Below are 23,741 nucleotides of genomic sequence, written 5' to 3' on the forward strand. Positions count from 1 at the left end.
AAATATAAACAATCACCTGGTCAACCTGTAATAACCTCTAATAAGAATATGAATAAATATTTCATTAATTGCACTTTTAATTGTTCTATTCCAGCAAATATCTGATTATTTGTGGGGGGGGGGGGGGGGGGGGGGGGGGGATGAATATTGGGACCAAATGTACGGAGGAGGTAATACTGTTCTTGGCACGTCCTCTGTCATAATCTCTCTCCGCCATGTTAGTGGATTTAAACTCAAACACCATTCACTGCCATTCTCTCCATCTCCCGTCTGCGCATCACCATTAGGGTAATAGCGTGCGGCTCATATGCATGCTAAAAAATGGATTTAGGATCCATTAGCTTATTAAGCGCAAAAGTGACATTATCTCCGCTCAATGTGAACTCCATAGCAGACATTTGGAGATAAATTATGCAGTGGCAAGACCCCCTGATCTGTCAATCAATCCGCTTATCAGTTTGTTCCCTCCGGGATTGCAATCACGGCGTGCTTTAAATGAATGCAAGTGCACTGGCTGATCCACACCAAGTGTTTAGAGAGGGATTAATCTAAATGAGAGATATTTTCAAGTACTGGAAATGCCTGAATAGAAATAAAAGCCTTCTAGAGAAGCACAGACTAGATATTTTCTCAAGACTTCAGCCTATCGTTGCAATCACCAGGCACTCAAGTCTGAGTTTGATATGAGGGTATGACTTAACAATTATGTCGAGAATAATTTAATCTTTTTCATATGTTAGCGTGTTATTATTGTTGAGTCAGCAGTTCCAGAAGCGTCAGAAGCCCAAGAAGGGAAAGAAGAGACCAAGTATTTTGTGGCACTGGTCCTGGTCTACGTTCTCCTGGAAAAGTCCTTGAAGAGTCATTTCACTGAACTGAGGGATCAATTCTGTGGCCAAGTTTTGAAGTAAATCTGAAAAAATGATGGCTGTCCATCCAGGTTGGGATGAGCCGCTGTAACTCAGAATTCCACACAATGAACGCGCGCATCACTAATTTTTGAAAGTCCCCAGAATTATGACCTGATTGCTTTCCTACGCATCCATTTTTCAGCTGCACAGTTTGACAGTAAGGACATTACTGAAACCTTTTTGAGGGTGGGTAAACTGAACACTTCCAGTGTGGCCTTGGGAGGACAAATTAGGGATGAAATAGCGCGTCTCTCATGGGTTAGCTGCATTCCAAATTAGAATCTCTCCTCTCCTTGCTTCATTATCACAACTTTCTCTTTGTGTCTGCTTGGAGGCTAATTAAGGGGGGCAAAGAGAGTGAGAGAACAAGACCCGCGGATGGAAATCAAATGAGAGAGACAGGAAGGAGAGAATAGAGAATAATCACTCTTGTGATAACTACTGACCATGCCCTTGATGAACAGTGGCAATGTCTTCTGAAAATGCATGAGAGGGAAGCACGAGTACCAGGGGCAGGCCCCAGTTAATTCTTATAAGACAGACCCACAACCCAACTGAGCAGGAAGAACGAAAAAGGTCAGGCTGAAAGGGTCATCCTTTCCTTTAATTCAGAATGAAGCACTTCACTTACTGTTAGTTCTATTCTATCATCCTGCCTGGTAAAAATAAGGACATTATAATGCACAACAAAGAAAATGTAACTACTAGAAATGTATTTATATAGAAGCCAACTGCCTCCTCACCTCAAATCAAACTCATCCCTGTATAAGGAAAGTTGATATGTTCTTATAGTTGGAAATGTCACTCACCACGTATCCCTGCAGGGGTGCTAGCAGTGCGTTCTTACGTATTTGATTATGAAATGGGGCATTTAATGGGCATTTTAAAGGCATAAAGTGACAGAAATCATCCCAAAATCATCCTGCCTACAAATGTCTGTGGCCCAGTGCTACTTTAAATTTTAGTAGTTTCATTTGTTATGTGATCTGTGCAACGAGCCAGATTATCTCAATGGTGCAACAATAACTTTGACTAAATGCATAATAAATGCAGTCTGAAACAAGGCCCGGAAGTAAAATGAATTGTGCCGGATGGTGTCCATTTGCCTTAATGATCAGATGTTTTTTTTAAGCAACAAGGGGTAGAAGACAAATCGCTGAAGAACAGAGTAAAAGGTTACAAAGAAAGGCTTTAAAATCCAAACTTCTCAGAAATGCACACCGGGGAAATGTCTTAGAGTAAAAGAAAGCAGTAAAAATGTAGCGTTCAATATGCAAACCTCTACGAGACGACTTCACACAGCTTCCAGGAACATGTGCAGCAACCTGAATATGAATATTTGTGCAGCTTGATTTTATACTATATATTGGCTTTATTTATTGACTTTTCTTCACACCTTTGTCTCTTTTCAATCTCAATCTCACACAGGTACATTTTATATACTCGATTCCATTGACACAATCAACAAAGGTGGAACCGTGCAAAGCCACCAGTGAATGAAATGCAAGCGTGAATAGGTTGACACTGGCTTGATCCATCAAGGGTACTAGACAATACAGTGTGACCTAGGTTGGAAAAATGTGTTTTAGCTCGAAGAAACAACACAGTTCTACCTTTTCAGGCCCTTTTCTTCAGAGTTCTATCATGAAAAGTGCCCTTGATAAAAAACAAAAGATGCTTTTATCAACGTCTCATTCATTGTAATTCACGCTAAATGACAATGTCAGTGTGCCATTATTCAAAGTGGTCTTTCAATTTAATACAACACTCTACTTTATTAAATAAAGTATGCCTCATGCCATGTCCGATGCCTAAATTCTCAAAGGTATAAAGTATTGCAACTTATTTTTAGGAAGACAATTTTTAAGGTGAAATGGCCAAGCCTAGTAAAGTTCACAATACAGACCATAATGATATCTTATTTAAATGAGAAAAGCCCGAAAGGGATCCTATACAACATCGATTACAAGGTCAGGAACCATGTAGTAACCAATTAATTTTAGATTTAAAAAAAACAAAAACATTTTGCTCCCAAGAGGCTTATAATCGGCAATAAGTTGAGCATTGGTGGTCATAACGCTCTGCTGATGGCAACTGTGCAGTCCTCTTTCACTGTGCAGTCTCAGGGTCAGCTGTACCAATTAGGTGCCCTAGGTGAGATTACCGGTACTCCCTGGTGCCTGGGAGTGTCCTTAAAATCAAGAGGCAGTTTTCACACAGTCACCTAGTGGTGTAGTGGTGGAGCTGTACTGACTCCCAGCAACAACAGCACTTTCCAGTTTCCATCAAACGTGTACTGGTTAGGTTCACCCACAGTGGTGTGCGGCTGAAGCACCAGCAGCTCAAAAATAACCCTTATCTGGCCCGTGAAACCTCATTCTGCACATCTACAATGACAAAAAAAAAGATCCTTTCTTTCGGTGGAAGGAGTTTAACTCAAGTTGTACACAAATAAATTGCCTACCAGGCAGCGTTTAATGTTTATGTATCGTTCCAAATAACTACCGTATTTTCCGGACTATAAGTCGCACTTTTTTTTCATAGTTTGTCAGGGGGTGCGACTTGTACTCCGGAGTGACTTATATGAATACATTATTACAGAATTTCACATGTTCGTTATTTTCACACTGACAACCACAAGAGGGCGCTCTAGGCGTATGTACCTGAGAAACGAGTTCCTTTAGCGACGCAGAAGAAGCGGTGCTTCGTCTATGGAGTTAGACTTGATTGTTTGGTAAACTTGCTCGGATGTTCTTTATGCTATAGTTATCTGAATAACTGTTAATATGTTACGTTAACAAAGCAAACACGTGCTCAATTCGTTGTGGGTCATGTAGCTGAATTTGTTACGTTAGCATACCGTAACCTTATTGCTAATCCATGCTAATGGATTGCTAATTGCCTTTCAAGATGAAATGTATGTTCTTGGTCTCAGATTTTATCAAATAAATTTTCCCCCAAAATGCGACTTATTGTCTAGTGCGACTTATATATCTATTTTTCTTCTTTATTATGCATTTTTTGGCTAGTGCAACTTAAACTCCAGAGCGACATATAGTCCAGAAAATACGGTAATACTTTATTATGGTCACATTACCAGCTATTCCTACCATTTGCTTGACTATAGTGGAGTCATAATGGATATGCAGGCCAATAGTGCAGCATTCCTTCTGATTGGCAAATTGATGTTTTGCAATTTAAGACCGCAAATGCAAATCTATATCATTACACAGGTGATGTTTTTGGTTTGCTAATATATGCGACTGTAGGCATCTTTAGGGTTAGTTCATCCAAAATTGAAAATAATAAGACTTTTGGTGTTTGGAGGTGTATAGCACTTGTCTAACTTTTATTTAATATCTTTTCAAAGATATAGTCTCAAAATATTCAATAGTGCATTTAATAATGGATTTTGTTCTTAGCTAGAAAGGACATGAATGACTGTTATGACTACTTGGGGCAGCTTTCTGAACTAGCATCCTGCTAAGGGATGTATTGGGAAGATGCCCCGATGTATTTCTTCATTTTCTTCATAGGTCAAACAGGCAAGAGACGAAGGGAATTACGTCCTAATCCACAGTGATAGAACTAATCAGAGGGCTCTTGTCCAACCACTGACCTGAGACCAATTTCTCTGAGAGCCAGTTGCTTGGGCTCAAAACAAGAGTCATCCCAGAGCCGCTAAGCTTTACGCAACTACAACCAAGAATGAGATTGCCATTTGTTGCTATGCTGCTTTTTTATTTGAACAAAGCTACATAAATGATGGACTGAACAGAATAAAGAAAAACTCAGTTTGTGCGATGGGAAGTCTGACGTTATAAAAAAAAACATCTATTGGTTCTTATGTTATCATTTATTTCATTCTGTTGCAAACTGTACACCTATTTAATACCGCCTGCAGATCACAGAGGAAATGATAGCGGCTCTCGCTACGTTGCCCCATTAATGACATTCCAGATACAACAAGACAAATACTATGGCTGTGAGTCAACATCTTCTATATAATGGAGGCATGCTTGGGCTGTTTTTGTTTTGAAGGCGGATTGAAAAATGCCCCTTGTCACAAACACTTACAAGAATAAAAAGCCTCCCCCAATACGCTGTTATGAAAAACTGGTGAGTGGAAAACTATTAGTTTTTTGGGGAGGTGACTTTGTAAAACATTCTTGCTGATAAAGAATCACTGTGGGGGAAGTAGAGAATTGCGCTTTAATGACTCAGGCTAAAGCTTCTAGAGCCTATAGGTAAAGAGGTTAAAAGAAAGTTAGCTCACAGCTCATAGGGTATAGGTCAGGGTATTGCTCATATATAGCTCATACAACCATTCTGGGTTGTATGTAATGGTGGCCCAACCCAGGACACACCACCTCTACCAAGAACCACTGACTTGCACTTCAGTATCACTGCTTTGCCACATGCTAGTGCTATCTCTTCATCTAAATTAATTGGGGAAAACCTGCTACTGGTATCGTCATCAGTGGCTGTATGTCTTGACCTCCATGTAGAGGCAAAGGCTTTCGAGCGACCAGAGATGACACCCCATGCATCGTGCATCATTACAGACTCCATTTATGAGGTAACCTGCAAATACCCCTAACTGTGTACAATGATAGCTCTGTCTTGAAATAATGGAAACATGCACAATTGAGTAATCCGGTTCATTGAATAAATAAGTACTGTCACTCGGTTTGCACGAGCCTCTTGTGTAGATTACTGCTGGCACAGAACTAATGAAAATGACCTGGTATTTGGTATTTTGGTTTTTTATCTTTCTGATGTTAGAAAAATATTATTAAAGTAACTAGTTCTTTTGGCTCTTACAAAACTGCTATAACTTGAACATGTTCATGCACCACTAAATTGAAAATATAACTGAGGAGCTACTAACATCAATATGGTAGTCGTCTCAAAAATGTGACTTGTCATTTAGCACACAATCCTGCACGTGATCTGGGAGTGTCCATAGCAGCCTTTAGCTAGCACAATCCTACACAGCCCCCATGTCTTACTTTGCCCAACAAAAGAAAAGAAAAAAGGACTAGTTGATTGCTCCAGTGCAGACAACTTCCCATGGAGCGGCACAATTATTGGGTTTGCTTAGTCAACCTTCACGTACAAATCCTGCTCAGACTCTTGTCCTTGTGGTGGCTGAGGGCTCACTGACAGCACGGATCCTGTTCTCAGTCCAGCAGACATTAATTCCGCTCAATCTTCACACTCAATTTAGTTTTGAACGTTCTTGCCAGTATGGCTGAGCCTTGGAATTACAAGTGGTAAATTATACAAATAACCCCCTAATAGCATGCATGCTGAAATGAAGTGAACCTGCCAATGTGACAACAACTTGCAGTTCGACAAGTGAGACCGAAGGGTAAGTCCAATCATGTACGTACATGTACTCGGTGAACAGAATACAGTGGTATCAAGGAGACCACTTAGAGAGAATATCCAGGAGGTTTACCCAAACAAGCGGGGAATAAGCAGATTTTTAAGAAACGTAACATTCAGATTTCCCCAAAAATGGCTTGGGTGTCGAAGCTAGGCATCGTGCGATGTCATTTTTTTTTTTAAAAAAGAGGTAAATTGGAACATATTTTCTATCAGGCAACTAGTGTCTGTCGATTCTATTGGGCCAGCCCTGGTCTTTATCTATAAAATGAAAATCGAGATAAGATTCACGTAAGATGATGTAATCACTAAAGCAGGGGTGGGGAACCTTTTTCATATCGAGGGCCATTTCAATTTTTATAAAGTCCTTCGAGGGCCATACTATTATGAACACATACCTAGGGATGCAAAAAAAAGACAAAAAAAAGTCTATAACCACTGTGTTACTAAGTCTCATGATTGCTGCATTTGAGTTTGAATTATTTATTTAGCACACATGCATATAAAATCACTAAAAAAAAATAGAATAAAATGACAAGTAAAATATGTTTACATGATCATACAAAACAATAAAAAAAAAAAGAGGTGCAGAGTTGAGGCAAGAGACCCATAAGGGCCTATTCGAGGCCTCTACTCACAAAAACTGCAATACAACAAGATAATCAAGAAAAGAAATGAAAAGAAAGAAAGATAAAGACAATAATAATAACAACTAGAAAGCACTCGGAGAGCACAGACCTCCGCCAAGCGCAACAATTCCTGGCATATTGTGATTTCCACCATAAATATTAGTCCCACATATACTTTGACTACATATTTAGATTCCTTGACCATAAAAACGTACCGTTAGCCACTGGAATCGTAACAATATTTGTCTTAGTTCAATAGTTATTCACGAAAAAAAATTCACGCTTTGAAACAATTTTACTTTGTCCGGCGCGAGCGCCTCAGCGGCGGCTACGACGCACTCCTTCACAAACTCTCCTTCGGCGTGAGGTTTCAGCTTTGTGGCTATTAATTCACTCACCACAAAACTTGCACGCGTAATATTCTCTCTGTCGGTACATGGTCGTGTGAAAGCTGCTTGTTGAGCCTCCAAACTCTGGCGAAGAGCGTTAATTTTATCCAAACTGCTCTGTCCTTTCAACTCGTCGAGTTTAGCGTGTTTCGCTATGCATTTTTCATCCGTGTCAATCAGTCCAGCCCACTACGTACATCACATGCTGTGTTCACTGACCCTGACCTTGACTCGGACATAACATAACCGTCTGTTTTATCTCAGAAAACGGGAAAATATTTCCTCTTGTTACGAAAGAAATTTCAGGATACGAAAGGCAAAAATACGCTACCGCTGCTACTCGCAGCTCGCGGAGTTTAGCGAACGGTCCCACTGTATAAGTGCACATATAAAATATAAAAATCTTATTGCGTTGCGGGCCGGTAGAAATGGTCTCGTAGGCCGTATACGGCCCGGAGGCCGGGGGTTCCCCACCCCTGCACTAAAGGATACCATCCTGGGCGACGTCTTCGACGTAAGAAATTTGCACATTGACTCTTTTTCAAAGGAAATAAAAACCAGAAGAAATGTTGCCATTTTTCCTCCAAGATTTTGTATTTTCTTTCAAACTCTGTTTGTGAATGTATTGAAAAATACCCAAATCCTGAGCAGATGTTGACAAAGGTTTGTGAAGAGGGCACTAATGGCAGCAGCACTTTTCTGCAGTGTGTTACTGCTAAAAACCCATATTTACTTGGATGGTGAAGCAAAGTTTGCATCCTGAAGCGCTGTAGTAGCAGCATATCTGTCAGGAAACATAACAACTCACATTCTTACGTAATGAGATAAAACAAAATCAAATGTTCCTCCTAAGGACTGGGGAGATATGTCTTGCTGATCTAAATTGGAAAGTTAATTATATCTTTAAGAAAAAAAAAACACACTTCAACATTTTTTTAGGTTTTCATCGCTAAGACTGTTTCACTAAATAAATCGTTTAATTATTTTATCAATATGTAGTATTTTAGCTAGTACATCTTGAAATAACACCTTTACTAATGCCATAAAAATTGATTTGATTTTGATTAAATATTTAGGCTAGCGCTGTAGGGCATGCAGACAGCTTTACATCATTAGTTAGCAACACAGAGCCGACATTTGTGACTTTTCTCACTCAACAAATGCAAATAAGGCAATAAAATGCATTGGTGATATTTCAGGTCTCCACTGGACCTGATTTCTGCAAATGCTTCAACACAATCTGAAAGGAAGGACTTACGTCCTTGGGCTGTTCAAAGGCATCCAGATTGATTCACATTTTCAGAGGAAATAGCTCACAGTAACTTTAAAATTAAAGATTAGTGAGGGGGGGAAAGGGGGTGGTGGAGCAGCTCTGTTTTTTTTTTCGAGGTCTCAACGTTTTGCAACCACACAGCAGAAAAGTGAATAGGTTGGTCAGAGGTCAGGTTAAACTCCAATGAACAAAGTACAGACACCAGTAAGGTTATCCCAATCATAACTGAAGTTTAGACACCTCACTATGTATAGCAAAATTATACACATAGGAGTCCAAGCTTGGAGGAGAAACCGCCCTTATATTAAATACACAGAGGAAGATGGCCATCAGCAGGCCTGCGTGGATATAAGGTTGAGGGTGAGAGTAGCAGCATTAAGCGGCAGCAGCGTATAATGTAGAACATGAGCTCAGCAGTTTAGATATAATTATGATATGATGATAGCACTCCCATTCATCACAGAAACCATTTAGGTGAATTTAAATAATTCTGGGGTGGTCAGAGAATACAGTATGAAGCATGTGGATGAATTATGAACATGACTTTGTGATAAAATTGCATTCATATTCCCATAAAGCAAATGTTAATTCTGATAATGGGCTGTAGCCAGGACAACATTTAGAGATAAGATCTGCCTGAAGCCAAAGTACAGTCCTGTCTATTCAGAAAGTTTGCAGAGACACCTTGACATGGGCATTCTTCATAGACAACCCAAAGTGCAACAATGTCAATGGGCGGCAACAGTTGCTGCCCTGTTAGCGTCCCAGCTAAGGCTTTACAACGTAAACAAGTACGACAGAATTAAACAGGAGCACAGAAACACTTACCTTGTTGGGAGAACACATCTCACCGGTGAATTTCAGATGGTGATGGGAACGCTAAGGCTGGAAAAAGAGGGAGTATCCGCCACAATTGACTCCAAACCTATCTGCGCAAGTGTGACGCGCTCTAGGTGTGAACACGCAGCGTCTCAACACGTTGATCATCTTCCTCGTGGTGCAAGACAATACAATCACTTTTACAGTTGTAAGTGAGAAAAACATCTTTTCATCATCGTGCAAAATGCGCGCGTTGACAGGCCGCCATCGAGTTACGGCGTCTACGTGCGCGTTCCACGTTAGCAGATCACTTTACGTAAAGTGCGCTCAGGTGCGCTCAGGTGCATCCCGCCCGGGCATTTGCGCCCCACTCCAATGCCACGTCTACCCCGCCCACAGGGACACCGTCCGGACCACACAAGAGGAGGAAAAAAGCGCACCAGGACTCTACCCTGGTGGCGGGAAAATTTAAATCAACCCAATTCCAGATTACCAATCCCTCATTTTCTCACGTAGGTAAATGCTTTTCATAAAGTCCAATTAGCATTTTCTCTCATAATCTGTGATGTAGCACAGCATCAAATTATTTAAATTTATTTTAAGTTAGTAGAAGTGTATCGTTAAAACATGTATCTCCCCCCGGAGGAGAGCAGAGGAGACAAGGCTGGTGGATTTAAATGCCAACATTTTCCCTCAAGAATTTAAATGTGTTTTCTCCCTGTTAGTAGTTTAACAAAACGTACATTTGTTTTAATTTTTTTTCATCTATAAAGTAGTCAGCCTTGACTAAACCTGGAAGTATTTAAAAATCCTGTTCCTGATGCCAATGTAGGTGTATATTTTAGAGATTCTAGAGTAGCCTCTATGTTAACTGCATAACAGAGGGATATATAAGAGCTGCAGCAGCTTCACGCAGAGGGATCTGATTCTGAGGGACGTCTAAGGACTAAAGAAAGTCGTAGCAATGACACAGGCCACTTCACGAATGCAAACACGGGCCTGGAGCTCAGCATCTTAAAAAGGCTTCGTGCTCTCAACCAGAAACAAAGGAGCATACAGACAATAATTTTGATTTAAAGGAAAACCCAAAGTGTCAAAGACAAACTGCAGGTTACTTCAGGCGATTGTTTTAATTACCTTTAATCTCTGCATCAGTGCTCAACTCCCAAAAGCAATAATGGTAGTCGAAGTTACCAAGCTTAAACGTATATTTTTATTTTTTTTTATTTTTTTTCCAAAAAAAATTAAAAAGCATTGATTAAACAAACCACAAATCAACCAGTTAATTAATGCCACCGCTGGAACACATTTATGGCACATCTGCTAAATGGCTTTTTCAGAAGTGCTTTTTAAATTTTCCTCAAAAATAACCCATTCATAAATGTTTTTACAGCTGCTTCACAGTTGTTTTTGGCACTGAGACTGACAAAAGTAGCTATTACTTTCCAGAGTACAGAGATCTGCATGAAATAGACTGATTGAGCAAAACTGCCTTGAGGACTGATATAAAACAGTTTTTTAAAGAATGAATAAATAGAGGACACAAACATGCTGCTAATGAATGTCATTTTGCACTCGAGAACTATGCTTCAGTCGTGAACTGCAGTCAGAACCATGAATTATATCAGCATTGTGGGTAATCTGCAGATCCCTGGTTCACTCGCAGGTAGAGGGAGGATTATTCTGGAGTGCTGTGCAGCTTGTGCTATAGTAATGTGGGTGGGTTTTTTGTTGTTTTTTAAAGTGTATCAATAGTGCCACCACATGGAAATCCCTGAAAGGCTCTAATGATTTTCTAAAGAGCCAAAGATTCAGTGTTTTTTGTCACATGTTCCCACCTTCCAGAAGAAATGCCATGACAAGGATAAACCGAAACCAGTGTCAGTGTTTAAACCTTTTTAAAGGTGACATTTTAATAACAGTGCATTTTATGTTAGAGTCAAAACTATACATATGCAGCATAAATGTTAAAGGAAACCAAAAACCTGAATGTTACCTATGACAGAAAAACACAAAATACAAAAACTGATATCATAAATGGAACCAGCGTCTTTCTGTTCAACCAGTCGGCCACGGTTCGTTAATCATGAATGGTTTCTTCAGTCAGATCCACGCGCGCTCAGCTTTTGCTGTCTGGAACAGCTTCATCAGTCTGCATCCATGACAGCGACGGCGTCCGCTGGTCCCCAGACTGGCTGCAGCCAAGTCTGATTCACCACGCTCGTGCTCAGATTATGAAGGGGCTCATCTGGTGCTCCTCCTCAGGCTCTCCACGGTCTGCAAGAACGACCTCTGGGCCTGGTCCTCCTCCAGACTGGAGCAGTCCTCCTCCTCCTCCTCAATGATGCCACACTGTACGCAGCGGAGGCGGGGCTCTCGGTGCCCGGCCCTGCAGATGCAAGCTGTAGCCAGAGACTGGGGGAACTCCTCCATCACCAAAGGCAGCAAACGGGCAGGCAGCGTGTCCATGCTGGTCGCCATGGTGAACCGTGGCACCAATGTGAGGATGATGAGATGCAGAGAGGGAAGGGTAGGCTGTATTTTTAATGACTTTAAAGATGGAAAATTTGCTCTTCTGTCAGAGATTTTTGCTTGGCTGATCCAAACGCTGGGTTCCGAATGTTTCTCTGATGAGTGTCGAGATCCCGTTTTGGTCTTTTTGGTCCTTCAGCCTTTGAAATCGGAGCAAACACAAGCCAGTGCAAGCGAGCCTGGACTGTGAGGACCAGCGAGCTCCTCTTTATATAGAGCTCCGCGACCCACTTGTTTCTTCCTTTGGGCATCCCTCCACTTGCAGAACTCCTCTTTCCTCCTACACTCTCACTGATGACACATTTCCGTAGCTTCCATACCAGTGCACCGGAATAATCTCACTGAAGCGGTTGGCATGGGAACCGGACGGTGGTGTTTGTAAAGGAAGTGGCAGAAGAACAGGAAAAATGAACACACTTGTATTACACTTGTATTACTAATTACGAGGATAATTAGTAATAAATGAGTCCAGTTAAGACATTTGTAATGGCAAATGTGATAAAATATATTTAAAAATTTAAATAATGCGAAAAAATAATCTGCAGGATTAAACAGTGAACATTTGGTTTTAATAGCTAGCAGACGTCACTTGGTCATCAATAATAACCAACATTATTCACTTTCTACATTTAACATAATTCCACAGCTCATTAAAATCAAATTAGAAAGTCCAAACAGGCGGGAAAATTACGACTCCTCTCTGAGACGTTTTATGAAAATTAGGAGCAGAAAGGGAATCAAATCAATCTCCGAGTTCCAAATCCCACAGCTCTGATTTTAAAGAACAAAAGATGTCTGCCGGTTCTTCAGTAAACGTTTATTGGTGGACAAAAGGCCAAATGAAATGCGATTTTCCAGAATCATTACAAGCAAGTGCTATCAGCCAGAGTCATGAACTGCACAGAACATGCGGAACACACAAATGAAGGAGCAACCCAACACGCCCTTTTGCTAAAGACAAAAAAAAGAACCACCCATGTGAAAAATACATCAATTTATCACTTGTTCAATTTGGACTTTGGGGTGCATCCAAGCGTAAATCCATCTTTATGCAATGGAAAATAGATTGTAAAGCCCCAGGAAACATTAGCCAGAACAAGTTGAGGGACTGCTTTTACACACGGAAGATTCAAACCTGAGAAGCATCGAAAACAGCTCTCTCTTAAAGGCAGGCTACCGCTACTTGTTCGTGGCAGTCGCGGGGGGGTTAGCTTTGAAATTTTGTTCTTTTTAGTGTTTCATTCATTAGAGCTGACAGCTTCAAGAGGAGAATTTCCATTATTCTTCAGCAAAGGCCTCTGCAGTCACGTTCAAGCCTCACATAGGGAGCAGAGAGCAGAAGCCAAGGGTTGATAACAGATAATGTACTGGCAAATACTCCGTAAAAAGCAGAGTTTTAGTCTGATTCTGTGTTTCCGCTGGCTGTAAATCATAAGAGTGGAAGTTGCAGGGTTGTGTGTCTTCTTGGACCATGATGGTGGTGGTCAGTCAAGTCATAAACACAGCTGGTCCCTCTGTGGGCAGCCGCCGCCGCTCCATCTACGCCTACTTCTGCTTCTCTTTCTGCTTCTTCAGGTTGTAAGCGCGCATGGATAAGTTCATCCGCATGATGTGGCCGGTCAAGATCTTGGCGGGGAGCAGAGCGGTCGTCACCCAGCCCTGCGCAGAAAATTCACTTGCTCAGCTGGTGGCATTTACAAATATCTGATCCACATTCATTCTGAATTAGGCCCCGCAGAAACAACAATGACGACAGCTCGAATGACGCCACATGTACCCAGCAACTAAAATAATTGGCGACTTAAATTTCAGCCCGGGATTTGTTGGACTCTGAACTGAGCAGCCTCAATGGTAATCTGGACGTTGACAGAAATGGCAGTGAAAAAGGCTGCGGCGGCGGCGGCCTCGCTCAGGTGCAATGGATTATCAAGGGGGAGCCGGGCCGAGCCGAGCCGAGCCGGGCTGCACAGCTGAAGGGACGGGGATTAAGACCTAACGAGCAGACACACATTCTACGATATTCGGACAGAGCGCCGCCTCTACCTCAGCAGCACGGACACCGTTGGCTGCACAGGATCAACAAAGGCTCATCTGTGTCCAGTATGATTTATCGAACACCTGTATTTCGGTAATGGATGGCGTCGTCATTTATATCGATGCATACTGCCGTTGATATTCGGGTCACACGCTTCGAGGGGATCCTCCCAACAAAGGGAAACGGAAAGGAGAAAATGGACCGTGCCCCGTGTTCAAACCACAGGGAGAACGGGGACAAATAGAGGGAGACTTCCTGTGCCACTCCATCATTCCTGAGTATATTTACCTTATTTCCGATTCCTTCATTGAGGCTGATACACAATTTATATAGTCAACAGGATGGGGCAGGAAATTCTGAAACTGCAGCCTCGGTTGGTGTTCGGTCGTGTTGCCATGGGAGATGCCAACCACTTCCACGTCACGCCGCTTCAGTGGTACGTCAGCCATGTTCCTGTTCTCTGCCAAATAGCTTCGGTACATTTTGCTGCTCAGGCATCTTTTTTAAATGTGACGGTAGGGGCAAATCCAGGCCCGCAGAGTGACTTCTCCTTCCACCTGGATGGAGCACTCGTAGCTCTTGACTCACTCTGCGTGGTCAGTTTACACCAACGTGCGGATTCTTGATCCGTGTCCAACTACAGGCGTTAACCAGCAATCTGAAGCCTCAACAGTGATTATGTCATCACTTTTGTAGTGTAGACTGTTCAACAATCAGCAGAATGTCAGAGACAGTTTCAGGCTAAAACGGAAAAGTCAAAGCGTGTTTGGGGTTAACAGTCTGAAGATATAGAACAAACGACTGGAGCTACTCAGGTGCCAGTTCACTAAAAATGCTGATTTCAGATCTGTTTTAAACCAAAGACCCATTCTATAATAACGACCTCTCTATCAGGTTTTCTCCTGCAGCGCATATACTGTACGTACCATTATGGCGTGGGGCAGGTAGCCGTTGGTCTGGGTCTGCAGCCCAACCGTGTTGAGCTCGGCAGAAACGTAGTGCTCTGCGCTGGGCGCCGTCAGCGTTGGTCGTCTGATTTTACTCATCTTGGTCACGACGAAAAATGGCAGAACACTCTGAGGAGTTAAAAAACAAGGAAATTGAGAGGGGGCGTAGATTAACATGTATGCTTGTGAGCCTGCGGGATTAATAATGGAGCAGGGAGATGATGCTTCCTGGTGTGGGCCGACCTGGATGACGATGCCTCGGCTCTTGTACTCCGCTTGCAGTCCCCGTGAAAAGAAGTCCACAAACGCCTGAACACAGTAAATAAAAAATAAAACTGACTCCAGTAAGGAGATTAAGACCATATATAACATGAACAACATTGCAGTGTGTAAAATATGAGCAAATATGAACGTAGCTGACCATTAAATTGGGCATAAACCAAAAATGTAGCAGAGATGGATTTTTAAACTTGCAACAAACAGGATTTAGTGAAACTATTAAAAACAGGCTGTTTCTGAGGGGCCACACATAGATCTAGAATATTATGACACCACAGTCTCCTATAAACATTTTTTTAATTATTATACTGCTTTGAGATTCAGTTGCAGTGGCTTAATGTATTTGTGTTGAATAATTAAAGCAGTAAATATGATAAAAGAAGAATCTATCATTTATGGTGATGTCAAAGTGGTTTTTAAACCTCTGTGCTGAGACAGGAATAATGTGGCTTTAGCCAGGCATTTAAAACTTTTTTTTTTTTTTTTAATACAGACTTGTCTTATCAAGAGTCGCTTGCTTAATTCTTCTTAATTCATTGTCTCACTTGCTTTGTATTTCCTTGTGCCAGACTGTCTCAATGGGGGGAAAACAGGCAGAGCAAAAACATGTCACAACAGAAGAGGAGGACTAAGGTCCAAGATTCCAATCGGACAATCACAACTCTTCAGGGGCCAGTGGGAAAGCTTCTGCCACCTGAGAGTGAGAAGGCCAGCCCACCACCCAGAAGATGCTTCAGCATCACTCCTGCAAACCAGAGCAGGAACTATGCTGGAAGCACTGCCCTTGGGAGCTGGTGCACTGGACACATGTCCACATTCTGGGAGGACTGGCTGGAGGCGGGGAGATAAGGCAGGCTGCTGAGAGCAGAGTTGTGGGGAAAGCCAATAGGAAACTGACCTCTCTACAGCAGCATGGAGAAGACAAGCAGGAGGGATGTGTCTAATGATAACACTTCAGTTTAACAAATGAGGGAAAGGTCAAGATCTTTGTATTGCAATTACCTTGGAAGCGGAGTAGATGGTGAGCAGAGGAACAGGGTACATGCCGCTGGCAGAGGAGATGTTGAGGATGGCCCCCCTCTTCCTACATACAGAAAGAAGAGAGACGTGAGCTAAAGATGGCAACAAACAAACCGGAGATCACTGAATCACTGAACGAGCACAGAAAATGCTGCTATGTTTGTCAGCAGGCTGCACCAAAACAGCTCTTCCTGATCTGGAAAGTGGAGCTGGAATCAAATAGATCAAAGATGCGGTGAGAAGAGCACCTAAATATTTAGTCTGAGGAGTCTTTGCTCCGAACCTCGCTGCTTTCGTGCAATATTCACCAAGAGCGTGATATTTCAAAAGAAAATCCGTCTGTAATAGTTTGGGGTTGATAGTAAACAGTAATAGACCAACAAGTGTTCATAAATACCTATTTTATAAAGCAAATCTAATAAAAAGCACACAAAACAATAAGCAACACACTTAAACCTAAAATAACCCACAATTTTAACCTAACCAAAGACATTTCACAAATGTCAAAGGGTATGTGTGGTTTATTACACTTAAAGGTGCAGCATGTGGGATTTGGTGACGCCTAGTGGTGGGAATATGGATTGCAAGAACTGAAAACCCAACATTTTGTGGGGAAAAAAATACACACATTAATAAGATTAAACCAAGGACTCCCATCAGAGCGGGGGACTGATTATCAAGTGTGAATTCACAGAAAACAATTGAAATATAATAATAAACGATAAGACTGAAGCACAACACAACAAGGACGAAGATTCTCAGACATCAGCTGTATTGTTGCCGCTCAACACCTACCTTTCCACCATCCCCGGTAAAACAAGATGTGTCATCTGAAAACAATGCAAAAGGAGAGGAGGAGAGAGAAGAGAGAGGGAGGGAGAGAGAGGGAGACGGATGTGAATACTGGAGATAAAACAGCCATCAGAAAAAAAAAAAATCAATCTGTGTGAATTGAGGAGGTGTGCACCCCTCCAGAAAACCTACACATGTGGGATGTGTGGGGAGATTTTACTGGAAAGAAAAGACAAAGAGAGAGAAAGGGCGTGGTAAAGGCAGCAGAGGTGGTTATTTAACAAAGAATGAATGGCGCAAATTAGATGCTAAGAGAGTGGGTGGACTTTTGCTTTGGCTGTGGGAACTGCAACTCAAGTAGAGATGGAAGTTAGCCAGTCTGTATTTTACAGTCCTGTGTTGCTGACAGGATCAATCAATACATAGAAAGCACGTAAAACAACAACTTGGACAACTCTAAGACCAGGAAGGTTTTAGTGGCATAACCAGAGGAAGGGAGGATGACTCAAATCAAAGCTGTTAAATCAAATGAGGAATACTCACCTTGCACACCGACATTATGTTAATATTGACCATGGTGTCGACGAACTGAAACACAAAGAAGATAATGAGAATTCTGCAGATTTGACTTTAGAAATGGTTTGCGCTGTGTCACAACACTTCATCTGCGACTGGTTCCATCTGCCCAAATGCTGTTGTTCACATTGAAATTACACAATTGACAAGGAAATACAACAGACTTTACTCCATTCTGAACAAACAGCCGTGACAACAATCAAGTCTATATGTTTGCACGGATCCAGTCTTTGGAATTTAGTCCCCATTTACTAACACAGTGGGTCTTAGAGAGTACTGCATTTACCATTTAGGTTTTATAACTTTAAAATACGCAGATTTCCTGCTGTTTTTCTCTCAAAAAACATAAATACATAACTCTAAGGCTGGTAACATTAAATCTATACGCGCTTTAATCCTGGACCCTCCTTTCACACTTTTGATTTTGCTACGGCTGCTTTAACCTGCCATTTGGTGGGACCTTACTCTGGCTTCTATCTGCCTCTGTGGCATCATCACTGATATTCCAGTCATAATGACAATAAATACTTCACTCACCGTGTCCAGGTTAGGTACGTCAAGGAAGAACTCGGGATAGGAATAAGATATTCCGACGTTGTTAACTGTTAACGGATGAAAACAGCATTGCAACAGTGAAAGTGGGGAGCTCGGTGTCATTTCACGTTTCAGTCTTTAGAGGGCAGCAAAGGGCTACAGAAGCCAGGATACGTGTAGCTTAATAACAAGGTGAAATTTTTATCAGACTGCTGTTGAGATTATTTACTCAAGTCTGTATGATTCAGGGTGAAACTCTCTTACCCAAAACTCCAATTTCCAATCCTGCCAGTCCTGCTTCAATCTTGGAGTAGATGTCTAAGCAGCTGAAGTCTGCAGCAATGGTTTTGGTCTCCACACCACATTTACTCGCTGTGAGCAGAATACGTATGAGCGCTTTTAGTCCGGATGTAATTAAAAGACAGAAAAGCCTGAGAGATTTGTGAATGACCACACTGCTATCAAATCGCTTAGAAATGGAAGAGCAGGGAGGAAAAACATCCTGAATTCATCCAACAGCATCTCTGTGGATGTCTCTCCATTAAATAAAAGCTTTGACTTAATTGGACAAATTCACTTTTAGCCATCCGAAGGCATATATGCAACTCTTTACATCTAATCAGTGAGGAACTGCCATTTCTCAACAGCTAAATCTGCTAGAAACCATCTTTTCCTCATCTTTGAGAAACAAAATCCCAAAACCTTTAACCCTGCATCTGCTGCTTTTTAAAATTAGAATGATTATCACTGACTTTAACCCTCAAGAGTTTTAGCAGGGAAGCTGTTTTTTCTTCTAATCAGTCCAATTTTATGTGAGATGGAAATTACTGACAGGGTGGGTGGCTAACTCACCGATGGCCTTGGATAGTTCATCCAGTTTATCTTGAGAGCGGCTGATTAACACGATGGCAAAACCTCTCCGTGCAAGCTGCAAACAGTTTATTACAGGCCAGTGAGCACGCCTGAACATGTAAAGGTGCCACGGTAATAGACGAGCTACCCACCAGGTCGATCAATTAGTCCCAAAGAACAAACACGGACATTTGAACTCACAAAATAAATATTTAAGATCGACTTAAAAACCCATTTGTTGGCTGAAATTCTGGGGAAAACTTACATCTTCAGCGTAAGCTTTTCCGATCCCATCCGTGGCTCCGGTCACAACTAAACAGGGAAAAAAGAACACATTGGGCTTCAGACATTGATCAAACCTTTCCAAATGTGACCATCCTTTTATGATAATGAAATGATCTGGATTGAGTTCTACGCCTTTGTCTCGTTTAAGAAGAAGACACTTTCTGGACATCTAAGCAACGACTCATCTGGGAAGGGTCTGCGGAGACGTGCTGCACATGGACAGCAGCTGAGGTGAACAAGGAGGACAAAGGAAGCAACCATTAGGTCTGGCATCTGTAGAAGTGGACTGAACGGATGCTCTGGAACGGCCCGGCCCTAACAGCAGCGGCGACAGCAGCAGCAGGGGCCTATTTTTAGAAACTCCCATTTTTCAGAGGGACCTCTTCATCACACCTCCAGCTAAATATAACAGAAGTGGACGGGGGAGTGAACTACGGGGACGGGTCGTTACAATATGTTCCAGAGGAAGCCAACAGGTTGGAGAGGCACTTCCATCTCGTCCTTGTGCTCACACGGTGTCATTTTAGTCTTAGTCTGTGTCACTTTCCTTCCCATTATATTTTGACACTTCTTAACAGTGAAATGTAGTAATTATGGAAATGTTGGCACATGTTTTAAAGAACAACGAGGCTGTTTGGGAACACTGAGCAGCGCAGCTGTTAGGGTCTCCTTGCAGGGGTTTTACATTCATTAAGTAGGAGATGGAAAACACTGTAATATCATTTCAACTTAAAATCAACTCCATGTGCTGTAAATGCAGTAAAGACTTGACATCCTATCAATTTGGTTTTTCCACTGAAAGCATGAAAAATACTTTAAATACTGCAAAGTCAATGGTCATCTTTGACCTTGAGGTTTGAAAAGGCCTGGAAGATGCATTTAAATCCTTTACAATCTTAAATGTAGCCTAAAGTAAATGCAACTTTCTTAATAATGATTTTTATACTCGATTATTTTTCCAGTAAGAGTATGGCGCTGCATTTAAAGGATGCATACTGCCCCCTAATGTGCTGTACGTGCAACTGTTTGTGAATGCCGTGCTTGTTAATTTGATGACGTTTTTAGCCCTTAATCGAGCCCTTTATTATTTATAAATGCCTCACCCACATTCTCACATTCAGACATTTAAGTTGATGAAATAAATACCTCTTTTTGATCTCAGCCTCCGGCTGTTAGCAGCTGATTTGCCAGTATTCTGAGTACGAAGGTCTGATTAAAACGAATAAAGGGGCCATTTGTGTCTCATCAGACTGGGGTCAGAAAGGTAATGAACCATTGCAGGACTCTTAAGAGGGTGAACGCGCTCTCGCTGGTTTTCACACAGAGTGGAACTTTCTGGCCGTCGGCTGACATCTGTAGAATATCACCTGGTGACAGGCCTGCCTTTGTCTGAAAGGCACATCCGTGCTAGTGCTAAACCATCCTGCTAATCACTTTCCCGTCTGTTTTGTGGAGTCTACGCGGCCCTTCTTCGTACTCATCCGTCTTTCTGCTCTCCGCTGCACCCATTTCCCCTTTGTGTCGTCTTCCTGAGTACACACGATGCCGTGGTGCCAAGCATCCTCTAGGGCTGCAGCACAGCCAAACAGAAGGGAGTGGGGGTGGAGAGGGGGGAGAAAATGACAAACGCGCGCACGGGGGATCCTGGGGGCAGCTAAAAATAGCGTGCGGAAGAGGAGGGGAGAGCGATGGAAAGTCTGCAGGCACGACGATGAGAGAAACACAGGCTGGGTTATATTTAGCTGTTTTAAGAATGAAATGTTTTGCAGTCAGAACAGGGGAGGAAAGCTTTAAAAGCATGTCCCCTCGGTCAAATCCAACAACGGCTATTTTTTGATCAGGATTCATCATAAATAAACTGGGTTGGATGTGAGGCGAGCTGGTGCTGCTGGGAGGAACTTCCAGATTAACTAGTTTTTCCAAGTTTGTTGCCATGGCAATTGGTTCACCTCAACATTGCTCCGAGCAGGTTATCGTCATGGTTAACTTGATCTACTCCTTCTTGTGAGGTGTGCTTGAGGAAGATCTTCATTCTTGGGGTCAATGTCTGTTAACGTTGTTCACACAATATAGGCGTAGATGGAATATTTAACACGTCTGTCATCTATCGCAGCAACTGCAGATTTACAGAAATGTCACTGGGGGCTGAACAGATGTAAAATGACATTATGACACAGAGGAATCAGATTTGCAGTAAAGTCTCTTGAAAATCAGGATAGGTTTGCTGCTGTTCTGAAAGCTGAAGCCGTCATTGTTGATGAAATAAAAAGGCAAGTGGTGGCTGGTGCGGTATGTAGCAGCAGGGTGTTGGCTGCGGGTGGACTCTGGTGCATCTGCTAAAACTCCAATGGAGGCAGATTACTTTATCTGGCACATCTTGGAGGGTTTCACAGGTCAAATGTCTACAGAAGCGCCAGGGAAAACACTGCAGTATTGTTTAAAATTAGGTTTCATTCATTAAGGATGTGGAGATATGACGTAAATTGTATATCCATGCCAGAGGTTCATTTACAAATCAGCTGCCGTCACATTACAATAAAAGAAAGCAGCTACATCATTGATAACTGAGGTATTGTCTCATATCTAACAAAGGAGCTCCATAAAACTGCAACAGAGCACCTTTCTTTCACACAATGCCACAGACAAAAAATGAGAGATGGGTACCAGTGAACCAGAATCACAAGGTTGGTGTGTCTCCCTTATGAATGGCTCTGCTCCCGTTACATAATCAGACCATTCTCTCGCCCAAACCCACTTGACTGAGACAAAGTTTATGAATGAAAGATGCAGTCAAGGCCAATGTTCTCCTGTGCTTCATTGGATATTCTGAATCATTTTGAAAGCGTATTCTAAAATTAAACCCGTCCAAAGCATTTCTAATTTTAGCCGCACACAAAGATCTAAGGCAACTTCAGCCCATCCTTGGGTTTGTCAAGCAGACTGAGGTGACTGTGCACAGCCGCAGGCTGAGAACAATAGATGCATCCAGATAAAGCTATGCACAAGCATACACAACCCAAAACGCACATATGAGAAAAGCATGTGGCTGATTTCTTTTTTGTTAGAATGTCAACTTTTACCCCCGCACTTGTAAAGCTCAAAGAATGGCAGCACTGAGAGGTTCAGGGAGAGAGCCTGACAGTTGGTTGGCCTTCACTCTGTCGATAATCTCCTTCCACAATAATCCAATCACGTCCCAACACAAACTGGATGGACTACAATGTACAGTATACTTGCACAATGCGTTAAACCGATAACCTTGAAATGGAACAGAAACTGTTTTTCTTCTTACTGGTTGAGTATAGACTAAAAACCTGTCTTGATGAGTGTGGAGGGAATTGTGTCTGACTGATGTTATTTCTGTGGCTTGCATAACATTATATAACATCATTTTTGAGGTTAGCTGCAACCTTTCCAGCAAGGGACAGTGCAGATGTTTTGGGAAGTTCTACTCTTGTCCATCCATCAAAGTAATGCAAGATGGCTCCCAATCCCAGAAGCAGCCAATCTTCTAATATTTTTTTTTCTTTAAATCTTGCTTTAAAGGGCTTCCATCTAATTATTGATTTGATTAATTGACTGACACTTTCAGACATGTTTTAGTCCAATGCTTAATTATTGTTGCTCGACGAAATTTGAGGAAATCCAGTTCATTGCCCTAACAGATTATCTGATAAACATACGCAGTCGGAAAGGTTTGGAGATTTGCAGAAGTAAATCTAAAGTGTTCTGCACTTGTGTCTCACCTGCCCATTTCCCCAGTTTGTGGGGGGACATGAACCGCCCGTTGCCCAGCACCCACACCTTGAACCCGGAGAGCAGCCGGTAAACGAGACACAGAGACGCCCAGGACGCCGTCAGGGCACCAAGCCAGAACAGCGGTGCCTCCGCGGCCCGCAACAGCGCTTCACCCGTGGACATGGTATTAACACGGACGAGTAGAGTTATAACCTCTGGATTGCTGGCAAAAGAGCTCAAAGTGCAATTGGGTGCATTAATAAGGATTCCGTGTAAGACACTTCCGCTTCCCAGCCCGGAAGCCCCTAATTGGCTGCTTTCTTCTTCGTTGACCATTTTTAGAGACGCAATTGTATGAAACGCACCTACTGCCCTCTAGTGTTACAGCACTGAAAACATTCACTGTCGTCTGCTTTGCAAAATTACGTACTGCAACGAAATATATTTTATTTAAAATGGAGATTTTTAAAGTCTTTTTACCCTAATACTTTTGTGTTACAAATATCACAAAATATATTCGAGTATTTTCTTTTATTTGTTCAAATTGGAAATATATTTCATACATTTTATTTTTAGCATTTTATTTTTTCCTATCCTAAACCTCGTAGCGCGAGTTTTGGTTTCACACATCGTATTTTCTACGTTTCTGCTTTCTTTTCGACATATTTTGTATTTAACTGAAAACACATTTATTTAATTCTTAAAAAGTTTTAGGTTGTGCGCTGAACCTGGTCCGGAA

At 42.0% G+C, this 23,741-nt stretch overlaps 1 protein-coding gene and 1 long non-coding RNA gene across 2 annotated transcripts in view; both read right to left on the reverse strand.

Moving 5' to 3' along the window:
• Nucleotides 1-9,710, reverse strand: part of LOC105417263 (uncharacterized) — a 75,141-nt gene extending 65,431 nt beyond the window's left edge. The window contains exon 1 of the long non-coding RNA XR_965017.2: nt 9,422-9,710. This is a non-coding gene — a long non-coding RNA (uncharacterized lncRNA). The remainder of the gene's footprint in view (nt 1-9,421) is intronic.
• Nucleotides 9,711-12,740: 3,030 nt separating this feature from the next.
• On the reverse strand, nt 12,741-23,306 carry hsd17b12b (hydroxysteroid (17-beta) dehydrogenase 12b). The gene is made up of 11 exons (XM_029846774.1): nt 23,011-23,306; nt 19,245-19,291; nt 18,980-19,055; nt 18,392-18,499; nt 18,131-18,195; nt 17,561-17,605; nt 17,021-17,055; nt 16,208-16,289; nt 15,170-15,235; nt 14,906-15,055; nt 12,741-13,603 (listed from the first exon to the last, which is right to left on the reverse strand). Exons 1-11 carry the CDS (start codon nt 23,183-23,185, stop codon nt 13,490-13,492), a joined length of 963 nt encoding a protein of 320 aa, XP_029702634.1. The 5' UTR covers nt 23,186-23,306; the 3' UTR covers nt 12,741-13,489.
• Between the last annotated feature and the right edge of the window lie 435 nt (nt 23,307-23,741).

Source organism: Takifugu rubripes, chromosome 13, assembly GCF_901000725.2.
Source record: "Takifugu rubripes chromosome 13, fTakRub1.2, whole genome shotgun sequence".
NCBI lineage: Eukaryota > Metazoa > Chordata > Actinopteri > Tetraodontiformes > Tetraodontidae > Takifugu > Takifugu rubripes.

Bases quoted from the DNA above. Each gene is read 5' to 3' on its own strand.
- hsd17b12b (XM_029846774.1), bottom strand. From the start codon at position 23,185: ATGTCCACGGGTGAAGCGCTGTTGCGGGCCGCGGAGGCACCGCTGTTC. The intron at 19,292-23,010 runs GTGAGACACAAG...TTCCCTGTTTAG, and splicing joins CAAACTGGGGAAATGGGCAG to TTGTGACCGGAGCCACGGAT. The intron at 18,500-18,979 runs GTGAGTTAGCCA...TTCTGCTCACAG, and splicing joins TGAACTATCCAAGGCCATCG to CGAGTAAATGTGGTGTGGAG.